At 40.9% G+C, this 17348-nt stretch overlaps 1 protein-coding gene across 1 annotated transcript in view; it reads left to right on the forward strand.

Moving 5' to 3' along the window:
* Positions 1-377: 377 nt before the first annotated feature.
* mad1l1 (mitotic arrest deficient 1 like 1) overlaps positions 378-17348 on the forward strand; it is a 52753-nt gene continuing 35782 nt past the window's right edge. The window contains exons 1-11 of the mRNA XM_079337277.1: positions 378-549; positions 961-1126; positions 1204-1344; positions 1516-1695; positions 1776-1900; positions 2037-2118; positions 3413-3543; positions 4297-4411; positions 6917-6978; positions 12091-12177; positions 12927-13071. Of these exons, the coding sequence (XP_079193403.1) occupies positions 983-1126; positions 1204-1344; positions 1516-1695; positions 1776-1900; positions 2037-2118; positions 3413-3543; positions 4297-4411; positions 6917-6978; positions 12091-12177; positions 12927-13071 (1212 nt within the window). The 5' untranslated portion in view covers positions 378-549; positions 961-982. The remainder of the gene's footprint in view (positions 550-960; positions 1127-1203; positions 1345-1515; positions 1696-1775; positions 1901-2036; positions 2119-3412; positions 3544-4296; positions 4412-6916; positions 6979-12090; positions 12178-12926; positions 13072-17348) is intronic.

Genomic DNA, 17348 nt, shown 5'->3' on the forward strand with positions numbered 1-17348 from the left:
AACACATCTTAAAATGGCTTATCATTTTGTAACACGCATGCTGCTCTATATGTATAACAGTGCTTCCCTCTGCTGGACAAAGGAAAAACTTTACATCAAACATAAAGTCCAAAATACAATGAAATAGAAATTTATCAGCGTTTACTCAGTTTTATTGGCTCTTCATGACTAATTAATATGGCGGATATGAGGAGGATAAAGTTGTTCATAAACGTTCTTGATTTCTTTCTGAGTCGGTCGGTTTGTTGGCATTATAATTATAATGTATTTACCTCTAATTTAAGGCAAAAAAGCACAGTTGATTAACTGAAGCCTAAATGTTTTAAAAAGCTCACATTTTCGATTAATAAATTCCACTCTGCGAATGACACTCTCGCGATAGGCCTAGTCGTCTCGCGATACCACACTCATCACATTCGAGATAAACTGGAGGGATTTCTGGAGTATGTGCAGCTAACACGCTAGCAGAGTTATAAGGACTTACTTTCAACAGCTTACCTTCCCTTCTTGAAAGAAAACAACGAAAAAAGTCAACAACGAGGTGAAGATGTATAATTAAAAGATAGTTTCTAATTACGCCAAAGTTATAGTTTTTTTTTTCTCCAGTCAGTTAGCCGTCTAGCATCATCTGAATTATTGTTTTTAAAAGCTGACACTTTAGCATCATGCATGTCTGGTAACACAAAAGCGATAACGACACGTTTGTTGGTAAATATAATAAAATACAATCAAGCAACCAGTCAGCCGCCAACTTATTTGCAACTATAAGTTACATGACTGTATTTTACATTGCTATGTTAGCTGGATAACAATGTGTTGTGTTTGTGTTAGCGTGCATGAAGACGTTTATGTTAGTAACTGTCAGCACAGGTTGATCACTTCATATGAATGAATACAAGCTACAAAACATAATGTCACTTTGCGGACCCTGCTCTTACTTCACAAACTTAACCTGTGCAGTGCAAAACCAGAGGCCCACAACATGGACTTAGAAGATAATACCACTGTGTTAACAACCCTGAAGTCCTTCAATTCCTTCATCAGCTGCTCTGAAGCTCCACAGAGGCTGTCAAAGCAGCCAGCTGGGACTGGAAACCTGCAGAGTCACTTCAAACGCAGCATGGAGGTAAGCATTGTTGATGAACTGTGCAAATTCATATTAAAATGTGACCTCTGCAATGACTGACTTGTTTGTGCTTGTAGTTGTTGGAAGCAGCAGAGAGGGTTCAATCTCAGAATCGCTACCTCCAGATGGACCAGGAAAAGAAGCAGATGGAGCTGAGTCATAAGCGAGCTCGATTTGAACTGGAGAGGGTGGCTTCTGATAGCGCAAGGGACTTGGAGGTACAGGTCACACAGGTCCTACTGTTATACTGTGGTCTGTGTAAATGTTTTTAACTGGATGCAGGATGTCTGCCCGTTAGCTTGAAGAATTCTATAGATGTAGTGCACTTATTAATAAATATCAGAGAAAACATTATGTGAGACCAGATTCTAAATTGGTCATTTTTACAGCATGAGGTTGACAGGAACCAGGACCTCTTGGGAAGAATCAAAAAGCTGGAGGAGAGAGAGACCGACGCGGAGAAGAACCTATCAGAGCAGGTCGATGCTAATCGGTCTCTTCGCAAGAATCTTGAGGGCATGAACCAGAAACTGGAGGAGAGAGAAAGTAGACTAAACACTGCTAATCAGGTACACAATGGTGTATATAAAAACTGACTGTATTTGTACTTACGTGTTCTGTATGGCTTACACCAGTAATCTGTCTCCAGACAATTAGTGCTTTTAAGGATGAAGTCAGAGAGCTGAAGCAAAAGATCCAAAATCAAGACTTGACAATTTCTTCTCAAACTCTGGAAAATCAGAAACTGCAGGAGCAGTTAGATTTACAAAACAGGTACACGTACACGCGCACACACACACGCACACACTGCATGCTGCACTCTGTGTCATGCTGATGAATATTGTAATCTGACTGCATGAGATGAATGCTAACCCTACAGTTTTGTCTGTCTTGTAATGATGATGAACAGGAAGTACAAGGAAGTATCTCAGCGCTGCCAGAGTCTCCAAGCTGCTCAGTCTTCTTGCTCAGAGCACATCATCAAGATAAAGGTATTTTACCCATCGTGCAAAATGACCTTACTGGTTCAGAGAGGCCAAACAGTGCGATGTGTACGCCGAGGTTTTGTAAACCATTTAATTTTCACTGGATTGAGTTCTATAAAATTAAGCTGAATGGATACCGTCTGGTTTGGTAATGCATAACAAAGGCCTTGCATAAATTGTAAGCCATAAATGCATTAGCATTCTGCATTAGCTGTGCTCATAAAGCAGTGCTGTGTGACTCTTAACGTTTTTATCTGTTCCCTTTTATGTGGTTGATGACCAGAATACTCTCAAACTCCTTCAGTATTTTGGCTTCATGAGACTGAAGGTTCATAGCACAGGAAGAGCTCACACAGCCTCGGAAAAAGTACACTCTAGTCCTTGTTTTCTTCTTGAATATATTTAATGTTCAACACGAACACATCGTAGCCTAAAACAAAAAGTGACCTAACCCTTTTAAAAAATTAAAGAGAAGAGTTAACACAGTGGTTGTGGTGGCTGCTTGGCTTCACCTCGAGGTATCTTGTCACTTGTGTGGTATTGTTTCAGAGCCATGTTAGTTTGTATGAACATGACAGTGATTGGCTGGATAACATGTTTGACACAATGAATAAGAAAATATCCCTGATGTGGTCAAAACCAGGCTCATACTTATATACTGTATAGGCTGTTCTTTTGTATATATGAGCATGTATTATTTTTCTATGAATTACTGGATACGTATGTTATGACTCTCTTGTTTAAACTCCCTTTTTGCTTCCTTTTCTAAGTTTTACATTTTAAAAAAGTTGGCTGAATTGAACAGTATGTCTCATGTTTGTCATGTGTATTCAAGTCATTTTTCATCATTAACATTCCGGCTCACAAACTCAATCAATCAATCTTTACTTGTATAGCGTCAATTCATAACAGATGTTATCTCGAGACACTTTACGAAAAGCACGTAAAGGACCTTACTGTTTGTCTGTTAACATTAACAAAAGAGCAGGTAACAGGACCATGCTCATTGTTATGTTTACAAAAAGCAGGTAAAGGACCTTACTTATGGCTATATTACAAGAGCCCAGCTTAATCCGTCATAGCGTGGCAAGAAAAAACTTTTAACAGGCAGAAATCTTCAGCAGACCCGAGCTCATGACGGAACAGCCATTTTGGCAGGCCAAACTATTGAGATAATTTAATTTAAAAATATAAATCTGAATGTGTAAGTAAGAAAAGGGCTCTTGATGCTTTTGAATCGGAGTGTTTTCTGTTTCCTGTTGCCTTTGCTCGGTCTGATTTCTTTCGTCCTGTTTGACAGGAGTTAGAGAGGCGCCTGGCCCTGCAGGAGCAAGACATTGCCATTGTGAAGACCGTGAAGTCAGAAGTGGCGAAGGTGCCAGACCTGGAGAAGGAGTTGAAGCGCCTCAGAGATGATAATGCCTTCCTCAGGTCTAATATTCTTTTACAGTTTGTACTGCTTTCCGAAGGTTCAGAGAATAGTCAGATTTTCATATTAATGCGAGAGTACACCTCAGTGAGATCCCTACTGGGCTTCAAACTGATCTCTGTGGGTCATCATACCACACAAAGAGTGGGAATAAGGAAACCAGTGACTTTGATTTAAAGTGTGAAACTTCATTTACTTTTCATGGCAATCCATCAAGAAAAAACCTAACTTAACTAGAATTCTTCTGAAGAAAGAAGTTCTCTGTTACTCACTGGTTGATCAGGAGAGCCGTTTGAATTTTTTCTAAGACTGTTTTTAGTTAGCCTCTCGTTGTAATGAAGCAGGATTGGAAAAGTGTCACATCAAAGTTACTTCTATCAATAGTGATAGTATCTGATGGCTTTCAGAATAAAACTTTTGTAATTGAAGCCAAAACTTTGGTGTGAAAAGATTCCTTTGTGGTTAGTGTTCCCGTTTGATCCATACTAGAGCTTGGGTTTTAGTCTCATCGGGTGATTAATGCGATACAGGTTTATATGTTGCAAAATTTACATAAACTAGCTAATTCTAAGTAATGTCATTTCTTGATTGAAAATAAGATAAGAACAACTTCTGCTGTGATCTGAAAACCAGACTAAAACCCTGTTAGAGTTTGAGTGTTGACAGTGATTTAAAGGTTCCTGTATTTTAACATCTGGCACTTTGAAGTCATTTTCGTGTCTGCCTGTCTGTTCTGTTGGCTCTTCTCTGTTTAGGGAGAGCAGGGAGAATTGCAGCCTGTTGAAAGAGGAGGTGGATGGGCTGAGGAGGAAGCTGGAGAGGATGGAGAAAACCAAAGAAGAACTGGTTAACATGGAGCTAGAGAAGGAGGTAAAGTACATCAGCATTAACATGCATATTAAAACAATGAAGTGTGTTTGTTTAGACCGGACTAAAACATTGGCAGTCCAGATTTGTTGTCAGATACTGGTGGTCACACCTACATGACATGGCCAGGAGTCAGTCAGTGGACATCAAACCGCACACCTTTAAGAGCTTGTTATAAAACCTCATCCAAACCCTGAGGCCCCATTTGCAGCTGTATCAGCAGCTCTTTAAGACTTCACAGCTTGTCTGGATGAGTTCTTGCTTATTGGGCAAAAAGAGCATCTGCAAAGTCAGACACTGATGTTAGATACCGTGTGGCAGGATGCTTTGTTTTTTCTTGCCTATCAGGGAGTTAAACAGTGTTGAGCTAAGGGCTCTGTACAGTAAAAATGAAGGTTCCCAAAACCAAACTGATGCAACTATATCTCTATAGGGCAGGTGTAATGCGCGCAGGCCTGAATGTGTTTTAACTTGTAGCATTAAGAAGACTGTGACAAAGAGGTCTCGAGCCCTGAAGTAAGCTGAAGACGTCTATTCCAGCAGAAATCTAGCGTCTTTGCTGTGCGTCCTAGCAGTGAGCATTCTTCTGGCATGTGTCACACTTAAGCTGTGTCAATCAGTGAAGCCTGTTTCCTCACCTAAAAGAATAGTTTCTGCTGCTTTATGATCTGGTTGCTGTACACTTCTCAGGCCTGTTATATTTGCTCAGCCAGGGAAAGCTCCAGCAGCTTAGTTAGAGTATGTGTGTTGCTGCAGGGTCTGTTTCATAACTCTGTAATGAATGATGCCGCAGAGGTTACTTGAGACTTTCTTGCTCTCTGTCATTTTGATGGACAGGTCAAACAAATTCTGTCGTTCCGTGTTATTACTGGGGGTGTTTTTTTTTTTTTTTTTTCATGAATCATGACGTACATAGTAGCATTTTATTTAAAAAACAACTTTATCTCAAATAATATATTGATGTGAAAAACAATATGACATTATGATGCATTGATTAGAGCATGGAGAGACACTGACCCGAGGTCACTTCCATGTCAGTGGCAATTTAACCAAATGATTCCAACTGAACACGAACAAACCTTTTAGTCTCCCTCTTCTCATGGCCATTTACATTTTGTTCTGGAGGCAGAATCCCAGTCCTGCAGCCACACTGATGACTGATTTACCAGCACTACTTCAAAACAAAGTTTAGTAATCATTAAACTTCCCTCCCATTGGGAGGATCCAAAATAGTTAAGCCTCTGAATGTTAGATTTAATCGCATCAGTAAGAGGAAAATCCACACCCTACATCATGCCGCCTTGCTGCACCAGCTCTAACTTCCTGTACTGGTCGGAGATGTGCTCCACGGCTGTCACACCAAATAACAAGAGTCACAGTGTTGAGGAGCAAGATAATGCACCGAGGGGATCTTTGTTTTTGTTTCATAAAAAATGTACTCTGTGCACAAACTGGAGAAGGCTCTGCGTGCTTGCATGAGTATGATGCCACACTGGATCAACATCAGTGTTTGAATTGGTCAGAATGGTGAACAAACAGACTTCAACTTTTTTTTTTTGTTGCCTGTTAAAAACAAATTCCTGTCAAAACGGAACAAACATTTGTTTGAGACGACGTCTGGGCTTTGTACGGGATTTTTTGTTACTGAACTTAAAAATAGGTTTTGATCTTTCTTAAATGTTTGAAAAAGACTGAGTGGTTGTTTGTCATCTTTTAACGGACAGGTTTCTAAGAATTCAATGAGGTTCTCAAATTTCCCGTCATTTTAATTTCTAAGCACACTTACACAAACTTTGATAATGTATGAAAGAAACAACCAAAAGAACCCCGATAGTTGTCACTTGGAAGCTACCCAGAAGAAGATGATGAGCACCCTCAAAACGTTAATGTGGCTCTGACTACTCTGGCCGACTGTCACTCATTGCTGACGTTGGCATGGCAGGCCGCCATTAAAACATTTTGCCACCTGAACACGACTCGCACCCTCAGCAGCAGCACCTCCCCCTCCTTGTTGCCTCTTTCTTGCCTCATATCACTAACTGCTGCTGGCTGATATTTGTTATCACTTTTATCAGCTTGTCCTTCGTCCTTCTCTGCCTCATGTATATTTAAACATAAAAAACAAACCATATCTGAACTTCCCACTTTAAAACAAAATGTTTCCCTCTTTCTTTTTTAATTTATCTTCTTCTTTCTTAAAGCTATATTTATAATTATATAGTTTATGGAAAATTAACACAATTAAAACAAAACCAACACTGAACTGAGTTGATGTGCTTAAAAAAAAAAAAGCTTCAGATTTTGCTGAAATATTTGTGTAGGTTAAGGATAATATTCTCCACTGGTGTCCTCTGACTATTTTGTTTGTTGTGTCAGTGCCCCCTTTTTAAGATATAATGTTTCATTACGCATCTACTTGTGATCAAATATATTTGTGAATACACTGCAGTTGTCTCATTTCTTCCTGTATGCACAAACATGTTACCTCTTGTTTCTTTAACCTTTCAGAGGTTGGCAGAGAAAATCCATTCCTGGGAAAACCTGGGGCAATCTACTGGGCTGAACATCAGGTGAGACACGGTTGTCAGAGTGTGACTGTGTGTGATCAGGAGACGAAACAAAACCCAGACGTGACTTTTCATACGTTTTAGCAGCATGTTTGAGTCATGTAATATAAAGAAGTACCACTAGATGGGGCTGTGGCCACACCAGATAAATGTGCCTCATCACTGTGGATTGATTTCACCAACTTGCACAGGTTTGTGTGCATGTGTGTGTTTGCTTTCTACCTGCATGTGTGTGTGCACTGAGTGCGTCTAAATGCACCCAGTCAAAACTGATAAAGAGAAAATGATTGCATGTTTCCTTATGTGCAGTGAAGCAGATCTTATAGACAATAAACCACTGCAACATTGTCCAGGAAATGCACGCACACACACACACACACACACGCCTCCACACACCATTTCTCGATGATTAACTAAGGCTGTGGTGTTAACTGAATGTTAAATAGGACACATCGACAAAAGTGTATCCTGTTTTTCTCTCTCTCTCTCTGTGTGTGTGTGTGTGTGTGTGTGTGTGTGTGTGTGTGTGTGTGTGTGTGTGTGTGTGTGTGTGTGTGTGTGTGTGTGTGTGTGTGTGTGTGTGTGTGTGTGTGTGTGTGTGTGTGTGTGTGTGTGTGTGTGTGTGTGTGTGTGTGTGTGTCATCCTTCTGCAGGGCAACAAAAAAAAAAAGGTAGACACACTGTCAAACTTATGAAATTAAATCTTGACTCATGGACGGTTTCAGGCCTTATGTAATGGGTTATTGCGGCTGATAGCATTTGTTAAATTTACAGTTATGAAAAGCCCTGAGAGGATCACGGCAAATGTAAAACTAGTCTAACCATTATTGGGTTGAGCCGTCTATCATGTTCCTTAAAATTAAAGTCTGGCAATCCTGGCTAAAGTACACTCCTCATAATAAGTTAGGGATATTGCTATTTACAATAACAATTTTATTAATTGTTATTTACACAAGAGCTGGTCCCAGACGTGCTCTATGGGGTTCAGGTCAGAGGACATACCATATGAGGCACTCTGACTTCCTGAAGTCGACCTGTGACAATTCTGGCGTGATGTGGTGGAGCATTATCATCCATGAAGAGAAAGTTGGGGTTGTGCTGGTAGAATTGGGGGATGGTGATGGGTTCTGTGATGCCTCTGAGGTAAGAACGTGCAGTAACTGATCCATCTAAGATCACTAAATCTGTTTTGAACTGACTAGTGATGCCTGCCCAGACTGTTGCACCTCCTCCACCAAAGTGAACTCTGTAGACTATGTTGATCTCTGCGTAACGCTCACCTTACCCTCTCCAGAAACGCTGATGACCATCATTTCTGTGCAAGTTTTATTTGTTTATTTAAAAGGATACCCATTAGCTGACGCCAAGACGACAGCTAGTCTTCCTAGGGTCCAGTCCTGACATACTAAAAAAACATCAACAACAACAACACTGAAAGCACTTAGGCTATTAAAAATAAAGATAAAAACAATGAGATATAGAAAAGCACCATACATTTTACTTGTCACATAACAACCTTTCTCAATCAATAATCAAGATGGTGTCCCAGAGACGGTAGACCACTGCTGCATTGTCTGACTGATAATGACTTGCTGACAATACCAGCTTTTTCTACCTCCAGAATGTTGAAATTGATGCCATATTTAAAAGGGTTGTCTTTTTGTATTTTCTGGTATTGGCCCCAAGATGTAAGTCTCACTGTACACAGTGAAAGCATTACTTGGAAAACACAAAATGAGGTGCGTCTATCACCCTAATACAGTTGCCTCCCTATCTCAAAAATCCCTGAAGTGAAACAAACACCTTATGTATGAAACCCACTGAGGACCTCACAATATCTTTAACTTATTGCGAGTAGTGTAAGTTGAAAATTTAAAACCCCCTTCAAAATTCAAGGGTTCAGACTGCAGTCTGATTGGCTGCCTGAGTTGCCGTTGCTGGGAAGAGAAGAATCACACTCGCCTTTTTAAAGGGCAGCCATATGTGTGCGGCTCATACTGATCAAAAGTAAAGGTTAACGCAGCTTGCAAATCAACAGTTGGAGCTGTTTTAGCTGTTTGCTAAATGGCTCCGCTTAATTGTCAGGTTGTTGTTTCCTGAAACGGTCCTGTGATGAACAGGAGCGTTTCATTCAGCGATCTGTTCACCTCTTATAAAATATTGATAACTTTAAGCTTTTTCCATCCAGTACATTGTGATTGCCTTAAAGGCTGAACGTTTACATGTAAAATGTGGATCTTGACATATGTCAATGCCCTGTTTCAAAAGTTAAAACTGATGTCAAGTGGGATGAAACTGCACTCACAGAAGGAACAACATGTTAGTGTCTGGATGAATCTTCACATATATTAGGCCAGTGTATCGCCTGCTTCTTCAGTCATCAATCATGAAATATCTCATCGTGGCTGTAGGGGTTCGACATTGCTTGTCTATAGTTCTTTGTGTTGCTTTATTTGAGTTGGCCTGCCTGTCGGTCATTCTCATGACTGCAAGCTCCTGGTCCTTCTACATTGTTTCACTTGAGTTCACATATTGTTCCTCTGTCTGTCGTAGCCAGTTGAGGACGGTCACTAGTGGTGTTAAAAGAACAAGTTGTGCACCAGTTGTTAACGAGGAGTAAACATTGGTGCTGTTGGTAAGGTGTCTGTCTTTTGCAGCTGAGGATTTGGTTTTCTTACCGACTTTTCTGTCTTGGTCTGTCACACAAGAAATAACTTCTTTGGACAAAAGTTAACCCCCCTGTACCGAGCAAAAATCGATGTGGACCAGCGTCACTCACAGCCACGGCTCGCCTCTGCCAGCAGTTGGCTGGTTGCTGGTGTTTATCTTCTTTCCTTCTGTTGCACAGTCTGAGTATGTTGTGCCTCCTCATGTGTCTACCCATGTGGCTCACAATTAAAATTAGATGGACAGAAACTGTCTGAAAATATTTTCCTCAAATCAGCTTGTTAGATGGAGGAACATTGAGGGGACAGATGATGGAAGCATAAAGGGAGGCTGTTTGGAGATGGGTTGGTGTTTCAAGATTGTTTTTTTTTTTTTATTCCCTTCTGAAGAGAGAATTCAGACCAATAGGTGCATGTGTGTCTAAAGAAAGGAAGCTTTAGACTCCTTCTCTACATAAACTATATGTGATGTATAATAACAGTATGCCGCCATTGATAATGAAAGACTAGACTGAAAATGAGTGAAATATATGTTGTTAATCTTTTTTTATTATTATTAATTATTAAATTCACATTGGTGCACTTTAGTCTGTGGAACGTTTTTTAATCTTCAACTTTTTGTTTACCACATTTTAGCTTCCTTGTAAAGCAATTTTGAAACGTAATGGAATTTTTTCTAAAAGGCTCCTTATAAACAAAGATATGTAGCCATTTTTGAAGATTTTGCAACAAAATATTCTAAAACACTCATTGAATGGATTTGATCTCAGAGTTCTAGCAGTGGTGTCCTTGCAGAATGGAATCTAAATAATTTTGATCATCTGTCATCGATGTTATTTATCTTGGTTTGGTCCCATGTTAGAATGCCCACTTTAACTCCAATTCATGACAACTGGAAAGAAACCAAAGCACTCGTTTTTCTATGAAAGGGTTAACATGCCTTCTTTAAATTGGCAAGTTCTAAAAGTAGAAGATAAACAAGAGTTTCTTCAATACTTTTTGGCATCAGATAGACTGACTCCAAAATGTATTTTACAGACATTGTTTAGTCAAATGGGACCTCTATACAACACCAATCTCAGTATGGAGCTTCTCACAGCGCCCCCTACAGCGAGGAGGGCTTAATTACAGTACAACAGAAATAAAGGATTCCTGGTGATTTCAGATTTTCTGCAACAACGTTGATTTCAAGTTCAAAATATTATTTTGGCGTTAAAAGCTCATTTCTTTATATGTAGACACTATGTGTTTTTTAAATAACATATCAGTCTTTATTATTTGAAGGATACAAGTTTCCCTTACATTCGAATTTACTTCACCGACGAACTTCTGGAGTTCAAGGCTTTATGAATAGCTTCCCTTTACTTACTCAAGTCTTGCTTAAAACTAGACTCAGTGGACTCTGCCCTTGTGCGTTCTCTTGTAGTTCACAACATCTCACCGTATAATTTGCTACCAACCTGTTATTGGTAACATCAACAGAGCTGGCAGGCTCATGACCCATGGACCCCCCCCCCCCCCCCAAACAACAGCAGAGCACACTGAGTAAGCCTCTAACATAAGCTCAGAGAAGGCTCATCCTTTAGTGCCGAGGGCAATGTGGAGTTGCCTTCTTTTTGCTACCACATGTATGCCATCATTATTCGTGAACTCATATTTAATTCATGAGATTAATTTTACACACGGGGCTCCATCGAGAGGAAGTGGACATGTTGATAAATCCATGCCTTCATATTTCACATGGTGAACTCACTTGATGCTAACCCGACCTCTCAGCCTTTTGTCCTTCCATGTGTTAAATGTGTCCTATTACTCAGCCGATGTGTCATGCTCAGGCTAACACTGATGAAAGTTACATCGATCCTGTATATATTTAGAATTTAAAATGTCATCAATCCTCACGACCAACATTTTCCCACGTGTTTCATTTTAGCTTCCAGCTTGACTCTAGCATTTTAGTGCTGAACTCCTTTTAACGTGTGCCCATTTCACAAGAGCTAAAGAGATAATGGCATTTCTTTTTTTTACGGACAGACCCATAGTCACACACTGGATTTACAGTTTGCAGGTCACGTGGTCCATCTGTGTCTGAGTATGTGACCTTCTCTATTGTTGCTCTACCCTTGTCTGTTTGTGTGTGTTTTGTAATCTGTCAATCTCCCCCACAGAGTGAGTTTGTTTTGTCGAACTGTGACCAGTATTTAGCCCACTATCCTCCTCTCATCTCTCCCTCTGCTGCGCATGTCTTTTTATTTTCCCAGCTCCCCACCGTCCGATGAACAAAAGAATATGGAAACGCCGTTGCTTCCATCTTTTCTCTGTCCTCTCTGCTCCCTCAGTCGTATTGATTTCTTTTTTTTTTTGGTGGTGTTGTTGTTGGTGTGTGTCTGTAAGTGTGCGTGTGTACTCTTGTGCATGCTAACTGTTCTGTGTTTGTCTCTGCCTGTAGGAAACCAGAGGATCTGTCCAGGGAGGTGATTCAGATCCAGCAGAGAGAAATTGCTCTGAAAGAGCAGAACTACACACTGAACAGCCGGTAAAACACACACACATGCACACACACACACACACACACACACACACACAAAATCCCTCTTTCTGCCTTTAGACCTTTTTCTCTCATTCTGCCTGCATGCCTCAGTCCCCTCATGTATCTATTAGAGCGTATCTCTGAAAAGTCCTTAATTGTCACAGAGTTAATTAAACTGGTCCTGATTTTGATAGCACTCCTGACAGTACCCACTGTGTGTGTGTGTGTGTGTGTGTGTGTGTGTGTGTGTGTGTGTCTGTGATTGAGAGGGGGGGGGGATTCGCTAATTAAACTTGTCCTGTTTAGGCAGAGGTGATGTCTACAGGGAGGATTGTGCGCATGCTCCGCCACACTCTTTGCTTTGGCTCAGTCCAGCTGAAAAAGCTTTCATTAGCTAACAAGCATCTCTCTTGTGCTTGGCGTATTGAGCTCATTATGAAATATTAGAAAATGCAGAGTAGGAGACACGAGGCTGTGGAGGGTTTGGTTTGACAAGCCTGTGTTGTAATTATTGCTGTATTGATCAGAGCTGGCCAACAACACAAAACAAACCAAACCCCTGCTTACTGCTACAAATAATATCTCGACAGCGGTCAGTTGAGTTCTCTCTGGTAATCTTAATTGACTGAGAATTACCTTCCTCTAATAGTCAGAACATCACTAAGCAACCTGTATCCCACTCCCTGCCCTCTCCTCTCAATTGTTATTAACCTACACACTCCCTTCTGCTTCGCTCATTTATCCCGGTCTGTCAGAGTGAGGAGTGTGGAGCGTTCGCAGTCAGAGCTCCAGGCAGAGCTGACCCAGCAGCGCGCCAAGACATTGGAGGAGCAGAAGAAGAGAGAGACGCAGGACTCGCTCGTCCGTCGACTACAGAAGAGAGTGCTGCTTTTGACCAAGGTGCCTCGACCATCAAAGTACACTCAGAAACAGCCCTGACACATTTGAGTAGAATAGAATGCCTTTATTGTCATTATACAAATTGTACAACGAGATTACTTGCCTTCACCTTAAAGTGCACACAGCTAAAAAAAACAACAAACAATAACAACAAGAAGAGTATGGGTCAAAAAAGAAAGAAGAAGAAGAAGAAAAAAAAAGTCACAGCCACACCTTGACGTACAACCTTTTCAGCATCAGCCGATGCCAGGGTCTGACACCAAACCACTCAGGAAGGCCCAGTAAGGACTAAGAATCTCAAGACAGGCACGGAATTCCAAATCTTCCCTTTTAACCTTCTCTTCCCCTGATTGGCCCGATAAGCGTCACATGATTCCTCATGCTGTCCGCTTGGCTTCTCCCGGCTCTGCAGTTCCTGAGGAGACCTCCCTGCGATATTGATTTCTCAGTGTGTGTAATGTGTGTAATTCCCTAGGTCAACATTCTGGGTCTCTTAGTACACAAATCACACACATTCTCTCGTCCATGCCCACACACACACACACACACACACACACACACACACACACACACACACACACACACTGTGACAACTGAGCAGGGCACACACACTGAAAATATGGCTTGGCCCTAGTCTGTTTTGGCAGAGATCACACTCGAGCAGTTTCTGGGTGTGATTCATCGTTGTTTATTGTGTGTGTGTTTTTTTTTTTAAACTCTCTGCTCATTGTAGTGTGGAACTTGGCTTTTCCTCACTCCTCCCTGTATTGTTTTAAGGACGGTCTGCTAAATATTTAATGTACATAAGGCCAAGTACTCACAAAGCCATATCAACATCAAGCACAACAATACCTCCCAGCAAACACTTCTCCTGCCTCAACATTTTATCTTTCCCGTTTTATGTTGTCGATTCCTGAGAGTCGACGCTTCCTGGACAGGGATGCAGCAGCTTGTAGAATGTTGAAGGTGTAGACTCAAAAACTCCTCGTGGTCAGGTTACGTCTCTGTCTCTGTCGCTCTTCTTTGCTCTGTGTCACGGGTATGTAAGAGCCGAAGGTGTCTGTCTGAAGAACAGACTGAGCGATACATTTCTGCGTTCAAACCCAAAACCTTCCTTCTGACTTCACGAAACACTAATAAATGGTGTACCGTAGATGTTTCCCCAACATTTAGTGGGGCCATGTCGTAAGGTTGATGTATACCCGGAGCTCGCCTGTAAGAGCCTGGGTCAGTTGACGTTGACCACAGAGGTCACATCAACTGAATAATATCCATCTTTGTCAGAATGGTTTTCTCAACATTGATGGGAAATGTGTAGGCTGGCCGTCAGTCTGACCGAGGGTGAACTGGTATGGCATCACACTGACGCAGGTGGGCACCCGAGAGTACATTAAAGATGACTTAATCTATCAACAGAGACAAAAAAAAAAATAGGATCCCTTCTGGTGCTTGTGGGCATTACCACTAACCTCGACACCTTGCCTTCTGAATGCAGCTGATGCTGACAGTGTGTTAAAGAGCTCCGGGCTGGAGGTCTTGAAGCGGCTGTGTGACCACTACGGGTTGGACACCCAAGGGTGAATTAATGTCGTAGGGTTCTTTGCTGAAGCGAGTGCTCAAGCCACGTTTCAGACAACTCGTGATTGACAGCCGTTTGCAAAAAAAAAAAAAAAAGTTCCCAGAGAAGTGTGTAAAGAAAGAACATTAATTATAATTCACTCATCTTGCATCGATCAACTATTTTATGAATTGACTTAAGCGCTGGGTCCTAAGCTGATCTCTGCTCCTCCCTCCACCTGTGGAACCGGCTGTGACCACAAACAGGCTCATAAATCAATGACGATGAAGAGGCTCGACAGCAGTTGTTAAAGAACTGGAGAAGATATCGATTCTTCCTCCTCCTCCTCCTCCTCCTCCTCTCTGCCTCTTCTTTATGCCACTGTTCAGATTCTTTCTTATATACTTTAGCGGGACAGACTGGCTGCCCCATCAGAAGCGCACTGGCATCTTTGCACAGCAGATAAAACTGTTGACATAAAAGCAATTTAAAAAACGAGATGATAAAAAACGGTAATGACAGTTTTATCACTTTGTCCTCCTGCTTCCGGCTCCCTGTTTGTTAGTCTACGCTCTAAAATGAGAGGTTTTTTTTTTCTATCCTGAAAAGTGGGGACAGATTTTTGATTAAGATTGACTGAATTTCATTGAGCCATAATAGACAGTAAACAGCCAAAGGGCCTGCTGGTTAGTATTAAAAGCAAACACTTACCCACTGACCTTTAGATGTATTTTTTTTTTACATCACCTTTTTATATTTAATTCTGCGTACTCTGTTGTCCTGCTGGGCTTCCTCGTCTCTCCAATCCAAGCTTATCAAAAAAATGTATTAGCCGATTGTGTAACATCGCATGACAAAAGACGCTGCCAGGACAAATGGAGCTGAATTGAGGATGATTTCACGTCTCGTGCTTCAAAATGAAGCGGACTCGTGTCACGTTTAAATGGATTAAGTCGCTTTTTAAAATGGCTGATTCTGATTAGGGTAAACATGGTTTGTTTTTCGATACTAGCCCACATCATGACATTTTGCATGAATGAATTTCAAGGTGCTTTTGAGCAGGTTTTAAATAGACAGCACTACTTCAACATACAGTACACGCTGTTATCTGAAATGCTATTTATCGCTGTTCGTCGTTTTCCTGACTGAAACACAAAGAGCACGACGCGTCCTACATTAGTGCTGTTAATGATTGTCCATCGAGCTTTCAGTGAGCCCCGGAGTTAAAGGATGGTCCTCCTGAGCTCTGTGGCTGCTTATTAAAGGGCCCGTGGCCACAAAATGGAATCTGCTTTGCTTTATAATGCAGAGAAGAAAGGGGAGGAGGTGCAGAGACTTCATATGAAGAAATGGGCCGTTTGCCAGTTTTTAAACAGATGAGATTGAACTCTCCTCTCTTTATGTTGCTGGGCAACAAGAACATCTTTAGTAGGTCATGTTTTGCTTAAACTTGTGACTGTAACAAAGTTAATTAATGCATCAAGGAACATTTTTCGACGTCTTAGTGTTGTGTACTTTTTAATAAGTTTAGTAATAACAACATAACTGAGAACCTTTTATAGCAAGTTAAATATTCAACGTGCAGCTTTAAAAAAAAAAGTGATACCTGCCTGATGTACATTCTCATCTCGAATATGTTGACATGACTAGAAGTTTTCCCTTCTAGTCATTTCGCTTCGAACCGTTCTAGTGTTGCTGTAAGTTGATGTGGCAGCCAACGCACGCTTAGATTAGTTATCTTTACTTCCACTTAGACTCTTAGTTCAAGTGAGGTAAAATATTCAGTAGATAGATTTGTCATTCTGTGAGGTCTTAGAAAAGCGCTATAAATGTCTAATGCACTATATTATTAACGTTCTATTGAACTCTTCTGTTGTTGATGCCTTTTCTTCCTATTAATGTAATGATAGCATTTACATTACTATGTCAAACACATCGTATGTCAAACTATGAAGCAAAATAATCAAACGACACATTTTCATATCTTGATGTTCTTCAGTGAAAACACCATTTGCAGGCTTACACACTGAACATGGTCTGATAAACCTTGTTAGAGGTTAAGAATGACGTTTTGTGTGCCTCTCCTCAGGTCGATCAGAGACTTTTCTAAACTTTTCTAAACTCTTTTGCAGTCTGGAGTCTCTGTGAGCAGACGCAGGGGACAGTGGTCTCTTATGAAGGAGTCCTCCACGGGTCAAAAATGTATTTCAGAATCTGCATAGTACATTTTCAGTTTCGTACAAAATCATTGCCCGGGATGCCCTTTCACCCAGCGTCTCTGCTTTCTGTGGAAAAACTCTTCACTAAAGGCTGACTTAATAATCTTCTCCAACCTTCCAGTGGTAACCTCCAATCACTCGGCAGAAGACGTCAGGGTTCTTGGAATTAGTTAGTCTATGCTGAAGTATGTAATGAGCTTGGTCGTCATCCATTATTGGGTTTGTCTGAGATGTTCGAATCACACACATTCAGTGTGCTTTCTCTCTCTGTAGCTGTGAAGCTGACTGTAGTTCTTTTTCTTTTATTTTGTTAAAAAACTTTCAGCAAATTACTGAGCAGAGCGGAACTTAGCATGGAAATGTCAGAGTCCATTTTTCACACATGGGCAGTCAATAAAGAGTTTGATGGCTAAGATGGTCCACTGGTTAAGACGTTTCCATAATTTCGAGGCTATTTCTTGTCTTTTTGTGTTCCGTTTGACATCTACAATTTACTTTCA

This window comes from Symphodus melops (genome assembly GCF_947650265.1).
Source record: "Symphodus melops genome assembly, chromosome: 2".
Classification (NCBI taxonomy): domain Eukaryota; kingdom Metazoa; phylum Chordata; class Actinopteri; order Labriformes; family Labridae; genus Symphodus; species Symphodus melops.